General features: G+C 38.3%; 1 protein-coding gene across 1 annotated transcript; it reads left to right on the forward strand.

Annotated features, from left to right (window-relative positions):
- Nucleotides 1–5,426: 5,426 nt before the first annotated feature.
- LOC128500298 (pancreatic alpha-amylase) lies at nucleotides 5,427–10,492 on the forward strand. Its single transcript, XM_053469402.1, has 10 exons — nucleotides 5,427–5,624; nucleotides 6,620–6,766; nucleotides 7,096–7,293; nucleotides 7,381–7,611; nucleotides 8,152–8,285; nucleotides 8,708–8,830; nucleotides 8,923–9,022; nucleotides 9,478–9,599; nucleotides 9,704–9,829; nucleotides 10,259–10,492. Exons 1-10 carry the CDS (start codon nucleotides 5,457–5,459, stop codon nucleotides 10,446–10,448), a joined length of 1,539 nt encoding a protein of 512 aa, XP_053325377.1. The 5' UTR covers nucleotides 5,427–5,456; the 3' UTR covers nucleotides 10,449–10,492.
- The last annotated feature ends 8,384 nt before the right edge of the window (nucleotides 10,493–18,876 follow it).

Consider the following 18,876-nt stretch of genomic DNA (forward strand, 5'->3'; position numbering starts at 1 on the left):
GTATCCTTTTGTATATTAAAACGTATACCTTTTTTTTTTTTTTTTTTTTTTTTTAAACTTTACACATTCAAAAAAGCGTAACGGGAGGATTATATTTTATGTAAATGACAGTTTAGAAAATTCCAATTCTTTGTCTGTCTTCTACAATATTACTTCACAAATTCTGCAAAATACACAAACGCACATAAGCATAAATTAAGTGAAGACTTCTCTGGGGTGAAATTGTATATGGGCCTATTTTAGAATTCGACAATGATGTACCGTATTTGCTCGAATATAAGACAAGGTTTTTTCGTCTTATGTTTGTGTTTATAATCAGGGTCGAGTACAGTACTTTTTATTTGTTTGTTACCCTGTCCCCCCAAAGTCAAAAGCCACTTTCTCAGGGTCATGGCAATATTTTTTTGCATGTAGTAATCCATTCACAGAGTGTGAGTGACTTGATTTTTTATCAAGCCCAATAAAGGAAATCGGCTCATGTCCAGCTATGTAAATAGGCCAGTCAGACAAATATAGGGGGGGAAAAAAAGGTTTATTTTCATAAATACCCCTATTTTGGGGGGGGGTCAAAGTGGTAGTGAAAAATAACTGGCTTCCATCTGAGAAAAAATGTTTCATTGCAATTATTTTTTTTACAATAGTTATCCAGCACAATTTTTAGTGGTTTGATTAGATATCTTCAATATCTGAAGAGTTAGGTCTTCCTCTTCTTTTATGATGTATTTTTAAAATACCTCATTAGTGGAATATAACAAGAAAGCCTCTATAGACTATGGACTATTTGTTGTAGGCTGGTCAGCAATAGAGCCATAGGCTCTTCAAGGTGTTCACAGATTTATATATGACTTTTGCCTGACAAGGGTATAGAATTGGCCCATCTTCTGCTCAATTTTAACTCTACCTGATGTTAAAATAGGATGGTGCGTTACTTGGCCGCTACTGGTGTTTTAAATACATAACTGACAAGGATTCATTCATTTGTAGTGTACTTAGGAACGTTTTTATTAAGTACACGCATTTCTTGGGACTTGACTAGAAGTTTTTGAAGCGTTGATCCTTTTAGTTCCTGCAATTTTATGATTACAAACACCTATAAATTGTTTGAGCTATAAATTGTTTTAGATATGCATTTATTTGTACGTTTAAGAATTTCAGAGGTGAAAATACAACCTGCGTTACGTGTAATCCTTTTGTCAGAAGGATGTCTGCAGCAGACTGGAGACTTAATCTATTTCTAATATTCCAGGTGATGTCATCCAGAGGTGAGCAGCCGCAATTCTGCAGACCCACGCGTAACTAATGGTGAAAAATGACTTGTATATTTGAATTATATTAGATTTATTGGACGGTGTACATTTTGTTTTTTAAGCATGTAAATAAATATTTTTATAAAATGGTGCTTGGTGTCTCTTTCATTTTGTGTTGCTTTTGATGGTATTTCGAGGTAGTGTATTGGTGAATTGTTTGGGGTTAAGTTAATAAAATGGCTTACTTGTCCAGCGTTAATTTCATGTGCCAAATGGAAATAAAGTTGTTCATTATAAGGTATTGTAGACAGTCAAGTATTGAAATTTAATGAGGAGATTAAATATGTATTTTCGGTCAGTTTTGTGCCCTAATAATTATTGGGACAGTATCTTGTTTAACATGATGTGCACATACACTTAAAACTCTGAAGAAGCTGTCTTAAAGTTTACCATACCTACTTTTTAAAATTTTAAAGCATTATGTTGTAGACTGTTCTATGAATTTATATGATCTCACTATGTAGCAACATTTGGTGGTATATTTTATACATCCTGTTTGGCAAGAGGACAGGTACTACTCAGCTTTAGGAAGAATCAGTAGACATTTTAAAAATGCGAGAAGAAATTACCAAAAACCAATGAACTATGTAATGAAAGCATCGGATTGTACATCTAGGATCTCATAAGTTTACCAACATACAATGCACCGGAACTCAATGCTGTGGTGCATTGAAAGTTTTTCTGCATATTACATTTGTTTTAACAGTTTTATACATTATTATTATTGCTTTATATAGCGCCATCAAATTCCATAGCGCTGTACGATGGGTAGACGGGACATAACAAGTAGTATGTAACATAACAAATTGACTTACAGAGACAACAGGTGAGGAGGGCCATGCTCAAACGAGCTTACAATCTAGAGGATTGTATATGTATACATTACATATATTAATAGAGCTCCAGATGATTCTGTAGAACCTTTACAGTAGGGGATAGCGAACATTAACAACATTATTTACACCTGTTGACAGAGTGGCGTAGAAGGAGCAGACTGTCCTCTTGCAAACTTGCAGTTCATTGTTTATTCCTTATGCTCTATTCTCCTACTATTTAAAGTCTATAAAATCACAAGCATATCCAGTATAGGTGCTTGGTTTTGATTTGGATCAGTATGTGGTTACTCAAATTGCACTTTGTATTCCTAAAATTAAATTAATTGTAAAATGCTGTGCCCTCCATAACTCTCCTCCCCAAACATAGCTTCGATAGTTACAAAATATCTTATTTACGTGCTACTTGAAAAGGCCTGTGTAAACTACAAAATGCTGAATTTTATTATGCTTTTTTAACGCATAACTGGTAGTATGAACAATATTTCGGGCAACATCTGACCACCCTCACCAGTTGTATAACTTGTGTCAACTGTTATTATCCATAATACATTCAACAAAACTGCATAGAAGGACCCTAAACAGTTAAAGGTGGCAACTGTACCTATTCCAAGTTAGTTCCCCTATTGTTGCACCATGAGATTTTGCCTCTAGAAGACCCCCTTCATTAAAAGGTTTTTTTTTTTATTTATTTATTTATTTTTTTTATCCCTTCCTTTTGAAGATAGCCTGTTGTTTACACAGTTTAAATAATTTTGATACCTTCATGGATTTTTGATACAGAACCTTTGGATGTGCTTTGGGGGCACTATATTGCTACATACTGGGCTTCTCTTTCAAACATGTTTTTGGTCCCCTTGGATCTTCTTCTCTGACACAAGAGTTGGTGTATATATCTGTCCTGTGACCATGGCATTATAAGGGGAATCATCCAGTTCAAAGATAATATGTCCAGAATGTATTAAGAAAAATAAAAAAATGTAAAAACTATATATTAATGAGCAAGTCCTAAAATTGGTGCTGTGTCTTCCCAAAAATCCTGGCATAAAAAGTTGGAATACCAGAATTGGAAATATCCTAGTGTGTCTAGTTTTAAAATATATATGGTTTGATGTCACAAATAAGACATAGGCACGAACTGACCAGATAACAACAGTACATCTCCCAACTGCAACTTTTTAGCCCCCAAACTTATGCATAGGTGGGCTCGCTAAACTCGGGAGATGTTGCTGAGCACATATTGAGGTGGTGTTTGACAATGTATACCAGGAACTGTAAATGCATACCTAAAATATGTGGAAACACAAAAGAATACTTCTGCAAACTTTGATAAAAAATTTAAATACCAGCATTTGAAATACCCTGGGTTGTCTAGTTTTCAAAAATATATGGTTACATCTGGTAAATTGAATTGGCTGGGTCCACAGATCTCTCTAATAGGACATGGGCACAGGCTCACCAAATGTCAATGTTTAATATTGAAAAATGTGCACATCCCTTTCGGCCTGAAACAGCCAGGCAAACCTATGCATGGTGGTATCACTGCACTCAGGAGGTGTTGTTTGACAGTGACACATACCAGGATCAGTACATTCATTCCTGAAGTAAAATGTGTGAGCAAAGGTTTGACAAAGGCTGGTAGTAGTATTACTACTACTGCGGTGTCTAGTTTTCAAACATATATATTTGATGAGGACAAACTGAACTGACAAGCCTCAAAGTTGTCCCAAATAAGACAGGTGGGCATATGTCAAAATTCCAAGTTGAAAAACTGAATTGCACATGTCCCAAATGTGGCCTTTTATCTCCCAAACAACCTGCCAAACCTATTCATGGGTGGTATCACTATACTCAGGAGATGTTGCTGAAACCCGGGGGTTTTCCGGTGGCCAAGCAGAACATGGGCCTCACAAATGTCTATGCTCACACACTGTGTGAGGAAACACTCCTGCACAGGTTTCCTGCTTCCCCAGCGAGGGAAAAGAGAATTTCGTTGCACGGGTGCCGCAGTGGTAAGCTGCGGGCCTGCGTAAGGGGTCCGTCGGGCTGCATAGTATGGCTCAGCCAGCACCCGGACCAGTGAAATCCGCAGATGAGGTAAGGGGGGGCCGGAGAGAGAATGGGTGAATTCAGTAAGTGAGTGAATGACTTTCTAAGGCTTAGGAGCAGAGGTGGCATAGGCAATAGGAGAGATTGTGAGGACAGGTGGCACAGGCAGGCAGTTTAAGGGGCAGAGGTGGCTCAGGCTGTTTATGGAAGAGAGATGGCAGGACAGAGGTGGCACATGCAGGTTGTTTCAGAGGCATGTGGTGGTATTTAAGGGGCAGTGGTAGCACAGAGAAGCTGGGTGCAAAGGTGGCACTGTGGGACAAGTTTCTTGTGAAGTTGGGCTGCCCCAAGGCCCTGTGTGGTGTATGGAAAATGAGCTTCACCATGCAAAAAAAATATATGGGGCTGTTGTCCAAATATTTCCAGGGCTGCTTTAATACCCTTTGGGTATTTCCCATTAGCTCCATGGATTTCTCTATTTTTACTTTAGAGAGTTCAAGTAGAACTTTTTCCTCTGTTAACACACATGATCTTCGTGTCTAATTGTTTCTCCTTTCTGAGGTCCTTTTCCCTGTAAAAACAACAGAAGTGTTTATTTAGGCAGTCAGCTACATCTTAATCTTTATATATATATAATTCTTCATTTGCCTTCAATTAATAATGTTTCATTCTTTACTTTTTCTTTTCTCATTTATATCTAAACTTGGTTTTATCACCTTTGATAATGCAAAAAATGTGTTTTGCATCCTTAAGCTTAGCTATACCATATATTTGCACTTATCATCTTATAATTCCTAAATGCAACCTTCTTCTCCTTCCCATAGTACCATAGTCTTAATTTTCTTTTAGTCTTGCTAATAAATGTAAGGAAATCTTCTTCTGCCTTTAGCAGAACATCCAGACAAATCAAAGATTTACCTACAAATACTGTATTATAGTTTTAGAAAAGTCAGCCTTCACAATAGCCTTCACTTTTACCTCTCCCTCACAAAGATCTTCTACTTATCTTTGTTTGTTTCCGAAAATCTAAAGTACAGTGGACATTTTTTATTTGATAAACAACGTAATGCTTACAGCTATCTTTAGCATTCTCAAGGTAACATTTTCTATGCAGACTGCAGAAGAATTATGAGTTACATAATGATGAGAATTTTTGGCATACAGTCACCTGCAGGTTTGCTAAGTAGCAGGTTCACCTTGGATCTGCTATCCATCCTGTAGTATAAAAAGGCAAGAAAGAAGATTGTTGGCCACAGTAGAACACAAGATGAAGCTACTACTTCTCCTTGTGCTTGCCGGGCTTTGCTCTGCCCAGTACAATCCTTATCTCAGATCCGGCAGGACTTCTATTGTCCATCTGTTCGAATGGCGATGGGCAGACATTGCCGCAGAATGTGAACGTTATTTGGCACCCAATGGGTTTGGTGGTGTCCAGGTAAGTGGACTCTTTGACTCCTTAGCTTACTTTTAGATACAATATAATACTTAAAAGGTTAGATTGCAAGATTTTCCTGTCCTAAAAATAACTATAGTAAAACCAATTGAACCCTCAGGATCTCTATAGTATGCCAGTTCTAAACTTGGCTATAGTAACTGAAATGTAACAGGGGTGTTATTATCGTCTACTAGAATTGTATAATTTGTATTAAATCCAAGGAGCTATTGTTTGTGCACACACAGACACATATATATATATATATATATATATATTATAGTAATTGCAAGTTGCAAAAAAGAGTCCTTTAAGAAAGACTGTATTATTAAGTATCCAAAATACCCTAATACTAATATTATAGTACAAAACATAGATAAGTTGCAAACTTTGCAGTTCTGATATTTTATGACAGGATTAGTTACATGAATATGTAGTTTTAGTAGAGTTCTATCGACATAACCCATACAATCCAAAGCTGGGGAGAGGGACGCCAGGTCTCAAGGGCCGCGCATAGGCCAGAATGTTTAGATATCACAGTTTAAGCACATGCATCTTAATTAAAATTCTTAAACCTTAAAACACGTGTGTTAAAACATAGAGCTCCCAGTCACTTTTAGTCCCCAACTTGGTTTAAGAACTTGAGTCCACCAAGAATTCATTGCTGGGTGCCCAAAAGATTGCGCTCTGTTCCCATTGAAACCGCAAATGTAATTATCCTTTAGAGGAACTATTTGGAAATTGAAAAATGTTTGGTACACAAATGAATCTTTCTTAAATGTAACTAAATGTGATGTTATACAGAAAGGAAAATGGATTAACCCACTGGTTGCCAAAGGGATGGTTTCATGTCCTTGGCAGACTTACCAAGGAATACATATTGAAGTACACTTATATTAAATAGAATATTTCTTGTTCTATGTCATCTGCTTTCGCAATGTTGCATACTTTTAGAAATTGCAAAGAACCATACTTTGAGATGTTTTGTTTTATTGCAGATTTCCCCACCTAATGAAAATCTGATCATCACCAGCCCCAACAGACCATGGTATGAGAGATACCAGCCTATCAGCTACAAACTCTGCACCCGATCAGGTTCCGAGCAGCAGTTCAGGGACATGGTCACCCGTTGTAACAATGTTGGGGTATGATAATTCTAATAAATGTCATCTTTCCTCTGCTGGGATGCAAGATGATAAAACATTTATTTCCAGGATGTTATCAGATAAAGATGCATTCTTGTTTGAAACATGTCCAGCACTATCATAAATGGACCAGGCTAACAATCTAGATGAATTTTAAATCATAGAATACATGTTAAATGTGTGTTGCGTACCTTAATATTTCTAAGTATTAAATTCTAACCTCCAGGTTGCACTGTGGAACTCTAACTATTATCATCCATACTTGTCATGGTCAAGGTTGCTAAGTTGAATTGCACCAAAATCACTAACTTACTTTCGTACGCTGTTAGGTTAACATCTATGTGGATGCTATCATCAACCACATGTGTGGAGCAGCTGGTGGATCCGGAACTCGTTCAACCTGCGGGAGCGCGTACAACACTGGCACAAAAGACTTTCCAGGCGTGCCATACTCCTCTCTGGATTTTAATGATGCCAAATGCAAAACTGGAAGTGGAGAGATTGAAAACTACAGTGATGCTTATCAGGTATAATTTTATTTCAATGAACAACGTATAGATTGCTGATTAGTATGATTAAGTTCATTGGCATATCAATTGTCCCCCCCCCCACAGGTGAGAGATTGTCGCCTTGTAGGTCTATTGGACCTGGCTTTGGAGAAAGAATATGTCCGTGGCAAGATTGCAGCATACATGAACACTCTGATCAGCATTGGAGTTGCTGGCTTCAGACTTGACGCAGCTAAGCATATGTGGCCTGGAGATATCCAAAACATTGTAGGCCGACTGAGCAATCTGAACACTCAGTGGTTTCCCAGTGGATCCCGTCCTTTCATCTTCCAGGAGGTAAAATATTTGACTATAGCTGCTTAATTGCCACTAATGAATAAACACAGTTCAACACGCATTCATTAATGTTGCTTCTTTGATATAGTAAAAAGGTTACAAATGCATACACATTGGTCAAATATAATAACATTAACAATGGCAAAGTAAAGGGTAAGTATGAGTGTGTGTTGTTACAGTATACAGTATTTAAATGCTACGTATATATATAGGATCACAATCTAGAAAACCTACTAACTTGCTCACGTAAATAAAGCTATGTTAACGTGATTTGCTAATACATGGGCTACTCAAGTTCATATATTTGCTGTTTGGAATCACCAACATTGAACTCTTATACATACATTTAGATGTATATATGATAATATTCAAATACACTGATATTTGGGATATTATTATTAGAGATAAGGTTGGCAAACATTCAATTATTGTTTTCTCTGGTTTATATCATATGTCCTAATTAATTAAATATAAAGTTACTGACACCGCAGCATGTAATAGTATACTGTAAAATTAAACATTAGTCTTTATTCCCGGTAGGTGATTGATTTAGGCGGAGAAGCCATTTCAGCAAGTCAATATTTTGGAAACGGACGTGTAACAGAATTCAAATATGGTGCAAAACTTGGAAACGTCATTCGCAAATGGAATGGTGAAAAGATGGCATACCTGAAGTAAGTGCATGATAATCATACCTGGGACCTCTCAGGGTTTTTGCCCCAATCTCAGGGTCTCTTGATTAAGGGACAGATTCACAGGGTAGCATAGTCTTGGACTGATCCCTTCCTATTCTACACTGCTGTGCTTTTGCTACCAGTTTGTTATGGTTCATGTCAATGATTAAAGGCAGGTGACTTAAGCGTATCTTTAAATAATGACATGTCAAGGTTTCCATGAGGACTTGTATTAGAACCATCTGGTTAACACATTTGGCGCGTCACTACATGCAATCTTAATGATAGGCTATCAAAAGATTAATATTTCAAGCATCTCAGGGTCAGCTCATATAGAATGTTCCCAGGTATAATAATAATGCACAATAATGCAATAATAATAAACACAAGCAACATTGGCTTAACAATTTTACTTTTTGAAGGAACTGGGGAGAAGGATGGGGATTCATGCCAAATGACAGAGCCCTGGTCTTTGTAGACAATCATGATAACCAGCGAGGTCACGGTGCTGGTGGAGCCTCTATTCTCACCTTCTGGGATGCTCGGTAAGACAGTTTTATTATAGACAAAATATTTACTTGTTTTATTGATTGTTACTTCCATTTTAAAAAAAAATCAATATTTCTGGCCTCCCCAGCTTGTACAAAATGGGAGTTGGCTTCATGCTTGCTCATCCCTATGGAGTAACGCGCGTCATGTCAAGTTACCGCTGGCCAAGAAGCTTTGTGAATGGAAAGGTAAAAACTGCATTTTCTTAATATTCTGTGATTTTGTTCACAAATATCTAGCAGGATTTAGATTTGCTGGAAAATAAGTTCAGTAATTAGGGTGAGTATAACACAAGAAGAACATATTGTAATAGTAATTTACTTATAAAACCACAAGACTTTTTAATTAAAATAGGTTCTTTTCTTTTATCCTTAAGTTTTTCACATGCACATAAGAGTCCAACAGTTCTGGCTTCTTTACTCTGCTGTAATATAATGCATCCTACATCACTGTCATTACTCATTGTATCCTCCCACACATGGAGTACTGGCTGGTGGAAATGAACTATTGGTTATTGATTGCATATTTATGTGTCCTGTGTGTGTTCTATCACTATGGCACCACCTTCCACATTGTGGGGTAAAGCGTTCTAAACACTCTTCACATTTACAATGCCTCACTCTACGCATTCTCAATTATTTAGGATGTCAATGACTGGGTTGGACCACCAAGCAACTCTGATGGGTCAACCAAATCTGTCATAATTAATGCTGACTCTACTTGTGGCAACGACTGGGTCTGTGAACATAGATGGCGCCAGATTAAGTAAGGAACACTTTTTGGAAACCATCATGTTCCGCTATTTGTACTGTGTTTGCATTCTTTTAACTTAAGTTCATTTTCTAAACAATGATGTACTTTTCTTCCAGAAACATGGTGATCTTCCGTAATGTGGTTAATGGGCAATCCTTTACTAACTGGTGGGACAATGGAGGAAATCAAGTTGCTTTTGGACGTGGAAACAAAGGGTTTATTGTCTTTAACAACGAGTCATGGTGAGAACTTTATGCCTTAAGTGGACTTGTGCATTCTCAACAAATAACTTCTAACATTATTTGTAAAAAATGTACTAAGGATGCTACCAGCTTCAGCACTCAAGGGCCATGCACTGTGAGTGTGAGTGTTCTACCTACTTTGTGACTGGGGTTCTGTTACTCCTAAGCGCTTCCATGTCACAGTAATAGCACCAAAGCAGATCTAGCAGGGCAGAAATTTCACAAATTGACTAGTTGTTCTACGCCCAATGTATGTCTATGGAAAAAGCTGCCTATTTCCTTAATATTATACATGTTTTAGCTATGGGTGTGGCTGAAACATCTAAACGTAATAATTAAAAGCAATGTCCACATACTTTCAGTATAACAGTATAGCTTAACATAAATCATAGGATTTTGTTTCTGAAAAATCTCACATTATTCTTTCAGGAATATGGACGCCACTCTGAACACAGGTCTTCCGGCTGGTACCTACTGTGATGTCATCTCTGGGCAGAAAGAAGGCACTCGTTGCACAGGCACACAAGTCACTGTGAGCAGCACTGGCTCAGCTCGCTTTGTCATTAGCAGCTCTGCTGCAGACCCCTTTATTGCCATTCATGTCAATGCCAAGTTGTAACCAGTGACATGCTGTCTAAAGCCAATTAAAATTTTTAATATGTAGACATTGATCATTCAACCTTGCATCATTCCATTTGATTGAACCTAAGTAAATAACAGTCCAGTACATTGTGATTTCAGTAACTGGCTACTACTGAAAGTATCCAGGCCCTTTCTGTTCTGGCCTGGTGTAGTAATTCTGTAACAGGATGGAGCCTTTGCACATACCACCAGGACAGCCTCTCCCCCATTCCTCCAATAGGAGGAAAGGGTGTTCGCTGAGGCTCCACCCTGTTGCAGAAGAGGCCAGGAGAACAACATTAAAAAGTGGAGGGAAAAGAAAACAAAGCAGGAAACAAAATTTGTTGTCTGAAGACGAATGAACCAAAAACAAAAAGGAAAATTTGTCCCACCGTTTTGATGTATTTGCACAAGTCTACCACTTGTATCTGGAATGGACTTTGATCTTTGAAGTCAAACAAGGTGCAAAGGTTTATGAAGCTTGGGAATCCTCTATTATAACACTACCGCTAAAACAAAACCAAATAACTATTTGAAAATACATGCAGTGTCTTAAATATATATATAAAAAGGAAACTAATTTCAATATTATAACTTTGATTCATACTAATTAAAGCACCATAACTGGCATTTCAATCCCCACATACCAACATTGAAGCTAAAAGCAAATGTGGATTACAGCCGTGTAATATTAGTCTATCTAGGGAACATAGAATTTCACTGTAAGATTTCACTCCGTCTAGCTTGTGACTTGATGTACAAAAGTTATATGAACGTACCGTTCCCCATTTTGTCAATGTATCATCAAGCTCAGAACGTGAGAAATTGGAAACCAGCTAATTTCTGTTCCTTTTAGGTACTCCAGGAGACCAATTATTTCTACATTCATTTTGCTAAGATTCTATGTCATGCAAAGTTTTTTTGAACATTTTTTTCTGATTTGCCCTCAAATCCTTTGTGGAGGAAATGCATTTCCAATGTAAATTTGCAAATCAAATAATACCGTACCAAAGACTTATTATTTTGTTATGTCCTCCAACATAATCACTTGAGTTAAATTAAATTTTTTAGGTTTTCTGGTAAGTAATTCATTACCCAGTATATTACTGGGTTTCACTGGTATAACAGTCCCAATAAGCTATAACGGCAAGATAGTGGATTAAGCATTAAGTAACCACTGTAGTATAAGCTCCAAGTTCAAGCCCTCTCTCCTTGAAAACAAACAGTATATAGTTTACATGGGTACACTATTTGCAGGAAAGGGGAATAATCGCTGAACCGACATACCGCAAAAAATGGCAAAATTGCTCTGAGACTTCAGGTACCAAAAACTGAAGGGGTTAAATAATGAGTTTGCAAAACAGAGTTTTATAGTATATTTCTGTTATATTATTATTATGAGTGGTGTTTCATAGAAGAGGAACTGGGGATGGACATTATGGTTAAAGGCAGCCTCATTCATCAACTTCATAGGTTCTTGATGTTATGATATGAGGTCTGCCTCTTCTCCGTGTAACTGTTTTATGGCGGCACAGTGGGCAGTTGGGGTTTTGCTGCAGCCAGCGCTTTACGCAGTGCCCATGAAACCCATGGTTACATGGTAGACTATTATGGTCTGTCCACGCTTGTAGTCACTAAAACAAATGCTGCAGCTTTCAGATATTGCTTGTTCCTCAATTATCTGTCTTTGGACTATCCAGCCTGGTACAATAAAGAAGAGGCTCTTGAAAACACCATGTCAGGTTGGGGACAGGGTGACAGTGCATCAGTCCCATTCACCAGAGCTGCAGAGTTCATAGGGGACTTATCGGCGAACTGCTTCTTACTCTGCCACCTTGCCAAGATGAGGTTTCCACATCATAGGGTCTTCTCAATATATCTCTCCCTCTGGACCTTGGAGAAGCTGGTGGTGTGACACGTACAGGGAATATGTCTCTGAGGCTGCTCCTAACAGACAATTCGGGTCCTTCATCCGTGTCTTCCACTGTCAAGTCGATGATAGTAAACTGTTGTATGTGGTCAATTATGTCTGCCTCATCGTCATCAGTCAAGTCAATTATATCCCCGCTCCATCCTGTTCTGCTGCTCACATTTTCTAGGACATTTTCCTCAATGTATTCATTTTGAGAGCCTGCATAAAAATTCTAAATTACTTAATTGAAGGCATATGTGAAACATAACATTTAGTTTCTCAATAAATATTACATAAAGTAGAAACATGAGGTGGAACAAAATGAAATACAGAGCAGGGAAGATCTAAACAGATAAAATAAAGAGAAAGACAGAGCCAGTTAAAAAACCCCAAAAACTATAAATCAGAGAATGAAAAGGGATGGTATTATGTGTGACAGACAGAAGCAACAGTCATATGAACGATGCAAAGGAAAGGAATAACACAGTAATGATATTTGATAACTAGGATAAATACGCAGGTGGAGGGAGAGAATAGGATTGGTTCTGAGAAGTATGTGAAGAAATTATGTGTGGAAACGTGTGTGTAGCAGACAGTTTGGGTGACACAAAATATTATTTTAGACTATATATTGCTATGTCAAGAATACTTCTCGCTAGGTTTTAATTAGAATTTTATACTATATCCATAAACAACCCCTTTTGAGACAAATGCCTATTCATTTCAAGGTTCACAGTTTTAATTCTTCCAGTAAAATGGGCATTTTGGTAATAATGTTAGATGTTCTTATTGTCTCTTGCCATGTGACTCATTTTGTTGTTTTCTTGATGAAGCTCACAGGTCCACTGAAAATGAACAGCCTATTTAAGGTTTCTATGTCAGTTGAACCTGTGCACTCTTAATGAGCTGACTACAGCATGCTTCTTTTGCTCCTGTGTCTCTCATGTTAACCCTCTAATATTCAGGTCTTAGTATAACCTGCTCACCTCTGAATTGAGTTTCTACTTGCCTCACTCTGGATATCCAGAGGTTGAACTGCTTACTTACCTTTTATTCACGGACTTAACCTGTGGACTTTATACTCACCTGCTGAAACCTTAATGGAATCCAGTCCTACTCTGCTTCCACAACTACAGCCTGCCAGTTTGTGAACTGCTCTACCTTTCACCATAAAGGAATTACCTTCCTGAGGAATCACTTACCTCAAGACTTTGGTAACAAATTATAGATTTATGTTTTTCTTTGCTTCTAACATTTGGACTGTTTAGTCATGAACTTATTTTCCCTTTGGTTAATTGGCAAGATAAACTTATAAGGCAAAACAACCTATTTCCGTTAACAAGGACTGCTTCCTTTGTTTTATTTTTCTTCAGATTTTGCTCTGATTTAAACTGCCTGCTTTATTAAGAAATTTGAGCGCCAGGGCCGATTTTGTTTCTGTTCTCGTCTACATTACACTACATGAGGCAAACACCATACCAAAAGGGGATCTCCATAATCGGAGGTAAGGGGGATGCAGGACAGACATTATCAGACATAAGCAGTCCTCCAAACATAAAATAATTATATTTAAATGTGGACCGAAGCAAAGTGTGACAGTTTTTCTTTTTTTTTTAATACATTTTAGTTATAGCTTTAATGTGATTATTATATTAGAAGTTAATTTTTAGAAACTTTACATTAAAGAAAATAAGATATCACAAAGATTAAAAACATCTAAAATAATGAACACTGAAAAAAATATTGATTTCCCAGTTGCGATCATAAAGACCAGCATGAAAACACCCCAAGGCACAATTCAATACAGATAAAAAGAACAGTTCAGGGAATATTTTCTTTATAGTACAAACTCAAATTATTAAAACAAGGCTTTAAAAAATTTCCTGATAATTGTTTAGAACATGCCTTTAAGGAAGATAACAGAACACAATTTAATTTTGCATGGTATCTTGTAGAGGACACAGCAAGCATCTCCTTCCCTTTAATTTACAAAATTTAGCTTTATGGTATACTGATGTCAGTAACTCTTTATTGGCCGCACGTTTAACCAAGAGAACAAACCCGCAAAAAAAACCAGTAGCCCAAGAAAAATAAATCCCTAACACTCTAACCCGACGGTCTTTTCGCCCTAAATGCACCTCAGCTTCATTAGGGCAGGGAAAAACTAAGCGGAAAACCTGGCTTTGGCGCCAGGATTTAAAGGTCTGTAAGTGCGACTCTTTTGGTTGCCGGCAGGGGGCTCGTCTGGCATCAACCAATAAGGAGACTGAGCACCTGCCTTTTCCTATTCATTATTTAGTGTCATATGAATGCAGCTATGTCAATGCTGCTGCTAACTTTTTCAGTATTATACGAGCCCCCTGCCGGCGACCAGTAGAGTCACAGAGCGGGGTCACCGAGTGCAGAGGCGCGTTGTGCGTAAATGTTGCCAAGGCTCTGCTGATTCCACAACTGAAAGGTTCCAAACTTCTATCAGCATTACTATCAGCATAAAAACTGTGCGGCGGGAGCTTGAATGCAAGCCCCACATCACCAAGTACAATGCAAAGCATTGGATTCAGTGATGTAAAGCACACCGCCACCAGACTCTGGAGCAGTGGAAACGTGTTCTGTGGAGTGATGAATCAGGCTTCCCTCTTTGAAAGTCTGATGGGCGAGTCTGGGTTTGGCGGATGCCAGGAAAATGTTACCTGTCTGACTGCATTGTGCCAACTGTAATGGTGTTTTTCAAGAGCTAGGTCCCTTACTTCCAGTGAAGGGAAATCTTAATGCTTCAGCATAGGAGGACAATTTGGACAATGCTATGCTTCCAACTTTGTGGGAACAGTTTAGGGAAGGCCCTTTTCTATTCCAGCATGACTGTGCCCCAGTGCACAAAGCAAGGTCCATAAAGACATGTTTGGACAAGTTTGCTGTGGAAGAACATGACTGGCTGCAGAGAGCCCTAACCTTAACTCTATCAAACACCTTTGGGATGAACTGGAACAGAGATTGGAAGCCAGGCCTTCTCACCAACATCAGTGCCTGACCTCATAAATACTCTTATTGACGAATGGCCAAACATTTCTACAGACACACTCCAAAATCTATATTACTATGTGACCTGCAACTACCGTATTTGCTCGATTATAAGACGAGGTTTTTTTCAGAGCAAATGCTCTGAAAAATACCCCTCGTCTTCTAATCGGGGTCGTCTTCTAATCAGACCTCAAATAGAGGTCTGATTATGAGACTAAGATCCAGATCCCCCGCACCGCTGCAGGGGACCTGGATCCTCCTGTCTCCCCCCCCCATTTAACACCCCCCCCACACACACACTTACCGGTGCTTCCTGCTGTATTGCCGGGGCAGCGGGTTGACGTCTACGCGATGCAGGGACGTCTACGCGATGCGCACCGGTGCGGGGAACTCTGATCTCTGACAGCCGGGGAAGTTATGCGCGACGGACGCAGACAAACCCCCGCTGCCAACTCCACCTCCTTCCGGCTGCAGCGAATCGCGTAGACGTCAACCCGCTGCCCCGGCAATACAGCTGGAAATTGGAAGCAACGGTAAGTGTGTGTGTGTGTGTTAAATGGGGGCATATGGCATTTCTGGAATGCTTTATACCCCTATATGCCACTCTGGCACTTAGGGGGTTAAAAGGCATATTATGGGGCAGAGTGGCATATAGGGAGGTATAAGGCATTTCAGGAGGCAGAGTGGTGTTAAGGGGGCATTTAATAAAGCACTCTGCCTCCTGAAATGCCTTATACCTCCCTATATGCCACTCTGCCCCATAATATGCCTTTTAACCCCTAAATGCCAGAGTGGCATATAGGGGTATAATGCATTTCTGGAGGCAGAGTGCTCTATACAATGCCTTTTAACTCCCTTAATGCCACTCTGCCTCCTGGAATGCCTTATACCTCCCTATATGCCACTCTGCCCCATAATATGCATTTTAACCCCCTAAATGCCAGAATGGGATATAGGGGTATAAGGCATTTCTGGAGGCAGAGTGGCACATAGGGGGTCAAAAGGCATACCATGGGGCACAGTGGCATATAGAGGGTTAAAAGGCATATCATGGGCCACAGTGCCATATTGGTGTGGCAAGCCTGGGGGCAGATGTGCGTAACTGGGGGACAGGTTGGAAAATACAAGGAAATAAAAACAAAAAAAATATTTTTCTCAATCATAGCTTTTATTAAAAAAAGTAGTTTACATGAATTAACATTTACTGGTAAAACTTTTTTCCTTTAGGGTCATCTTATATTCAGGCTTTTTCTTTTTTTCCTAAGTTAATATTCAGATTTTGGGGGGTCATCTTATAATCAGGATCGTCTTATAATCGAGCAAATACGGTATATGTTATGTCTCTGGTAGGGAAAAGGTTATTAATCATATTTCATACTTCTAGATAAATAGCTCAAAAAGTGATCTACAATAATTTTAATTTCTAATAAAAAAATATAATGTATTTTGCAATGTTACAAATAATATTGCTACTTAAGATCATTAACCTATATAGCAAACAAAGAGTTTTAATGACAAATTTCCACAAACAAGGCCTTTGGTGTGTGGCATCTATGGCAACATTCTGCATTTGTGCTCTCCATTATTTTGTCTATACTCAAAAATCTGTCATATGGTGTTCGCAATGTTGGCAACAGGAAAACACTTACAGTTAGCACAGCGTGGAGAATTATGATGTCATGATTAAAAGTAATATTAAAGGAGATTATAGAAAAACAAAAGTCACAAAGCCATACAAAGTCTTGTCAAAGCCCTGCCCCTAAATACTTTTCTAGCATTACTCCCTAAAACAGGTGTCATTTCAAATGTTAGGAGGTATGCAAACATGACATCACATATTGTCATTAACAAATGTATTAAACTATATTGGGATTTGAAAACAACTAAGATTAAATGTTCTATTAATTGTGTCCTATATCTGTTATTGCTATAATACCTGCCCTTACTTTACGTATGATTTCTCATGTTTTTCCCTGATTGTCCTTTTCTAGATGTTTAAAACAAAATGTTTATTTCATCTTTTGTAGGAAGTGACTCAAATAATGTATTTATTTTCTCTTCTAATGTGAGTGCCTTGATCTTGGTGCATACTCACTAGTAGTGGTAAATAAATATGCACAGCTTATGGAATATTGCAAAAATATGCATAAATTCCACTAAGAGGATTAATGATTGCTTTAGAAAAGGTGGCGAATGCTAGCATGAACCTGGCAATGTTTCCCTGGTGCCCATAATAGTGCAGTATATGTGGCATGACGCACAAAAAGGCAGTTTTACAGAGGTAATGCTGTCCCTAGCTAATAATAATTTGCAAAATTGGAATTTATATTTATAGTCATTCTAAGAACAAAAAGTCTGAAAAGTGAAAAAAACACTTTGGGTAGTATTAATGCATTTCTACTATAGTGAGAGAGAAATTGGCATATTTTTCTGGGGCATTACAGTTCTCTTTCCTGGTTACAAATCTTCTGGTGATAAGGGAATTCAGTATGACTTTTAAGAGCTGGGAGGAAAACATTGTAATAGTCAGGATTCATATTCCCTTTGCAAAACTAAAATTTCAAGGTTAGCTTAAGAGAGAAATAAAGTGCAAGATAAAAGATGTACATGTTTGGGCTAGATTAGGCATCAGGTTAAGAGTTCCAACATATCAAAAAAAAGTTCAGTTGGCACTAATGGCATTGGTGTCATTGAAGTCTCCATGAATGGAGACATTTTACAGCTGTGCTGGAATGCATAAGTCATTTTCACACCAAGCCAAGTCAAACTAAAGCAGATACAGCAGTGTTTAATGTTTTGGTCTGCCACCTGGCAATGTAATTTCTACAAGACATAGTAAAAGAGAGTATGTCACAAATGCCACTGATGCATACAAGTTTATCTTAAGAATTAAGATTGTGGTGAGAAGTTTTATGTTGATTTTGAGAGTCAATAAATATCACATGAACAAATTCTGTATATATACGTCGATCAGCCATAACATATGACTACTGACAGGTGAAGTAAACACTGAAAATCTTGTTATCATGGCACCTGTCAGTAGGTGGGATACATTTGGAAGCAAGTGAACATTTCATCCACAAAGTTGACGTGTTAGAAACAGGAAAAATGGGCAAGCGTAGGGCTCTGAGCGGCTTTGACAAGGGTCAAAATCAGATGGCTAGACGACTGGGTCAGAGCATCTCCAAATATGCAGCTCTTGTAGGGTATTAACACTCTGCAGTGATCAGTACCTATCAAAAGTGGTCCAAGAAAGGAAAAAGTGGTGAAGGCTACTGTAGCTCAAACTGCTGAAAAAGTTAATGCTAGCTCTGGTAGAAAGGTGTCAGAACACACAATGCATCATAGTTTGTTTGCGTAGCTGCAGACCAGTCAGGGTGACCATACTGACCCATGTTCACTGCCGAAAGAGCCTACAATGGGCACGTGAGCTTAAGAACTGGACCATGGAGCAATGTAAGAAGGTGGTCTGGTCTGATGAATCACGTTTACATCA

The sequence above is a fragment of the Spea bombifrons genome, chromosome 6, assembly GCF_027358695.1.
Source record: "Spea bombifrons isolate aSpeBom1 chromosome 6, aSpeBom1.2.pri, whole genome shotgun sequence".
Lineage (NCBI taxonomy): Eukaryota > Metazoa > Chordata > Amphibia > Anura > Pelobatidae > Spea > Spea bombifrons.

Coding starts and splice junctions, on each gene's coding strand:
- LOC128500298 (XM_053469402.1), top strand. CDS start 5,457: ATGAAGCTACTACTTCTCCTTGTGCTTGCCGGGCTTTGCTCTGCCCAG. Junction 7,612..8,151: donor GTCCTTTCATCTTCCAGGAG/GTAAAATATTTG, acceptor TATTCCCGGTAG/GTGATTGATTTAGGCGGAGA. Junction 9,023..9,477: donor GAAGCTTTGTGAATGGAAAG/GTAAAAACTGCA, acceptor TCAATTATTTAG/GATGTCAATGACTGGGTTGG.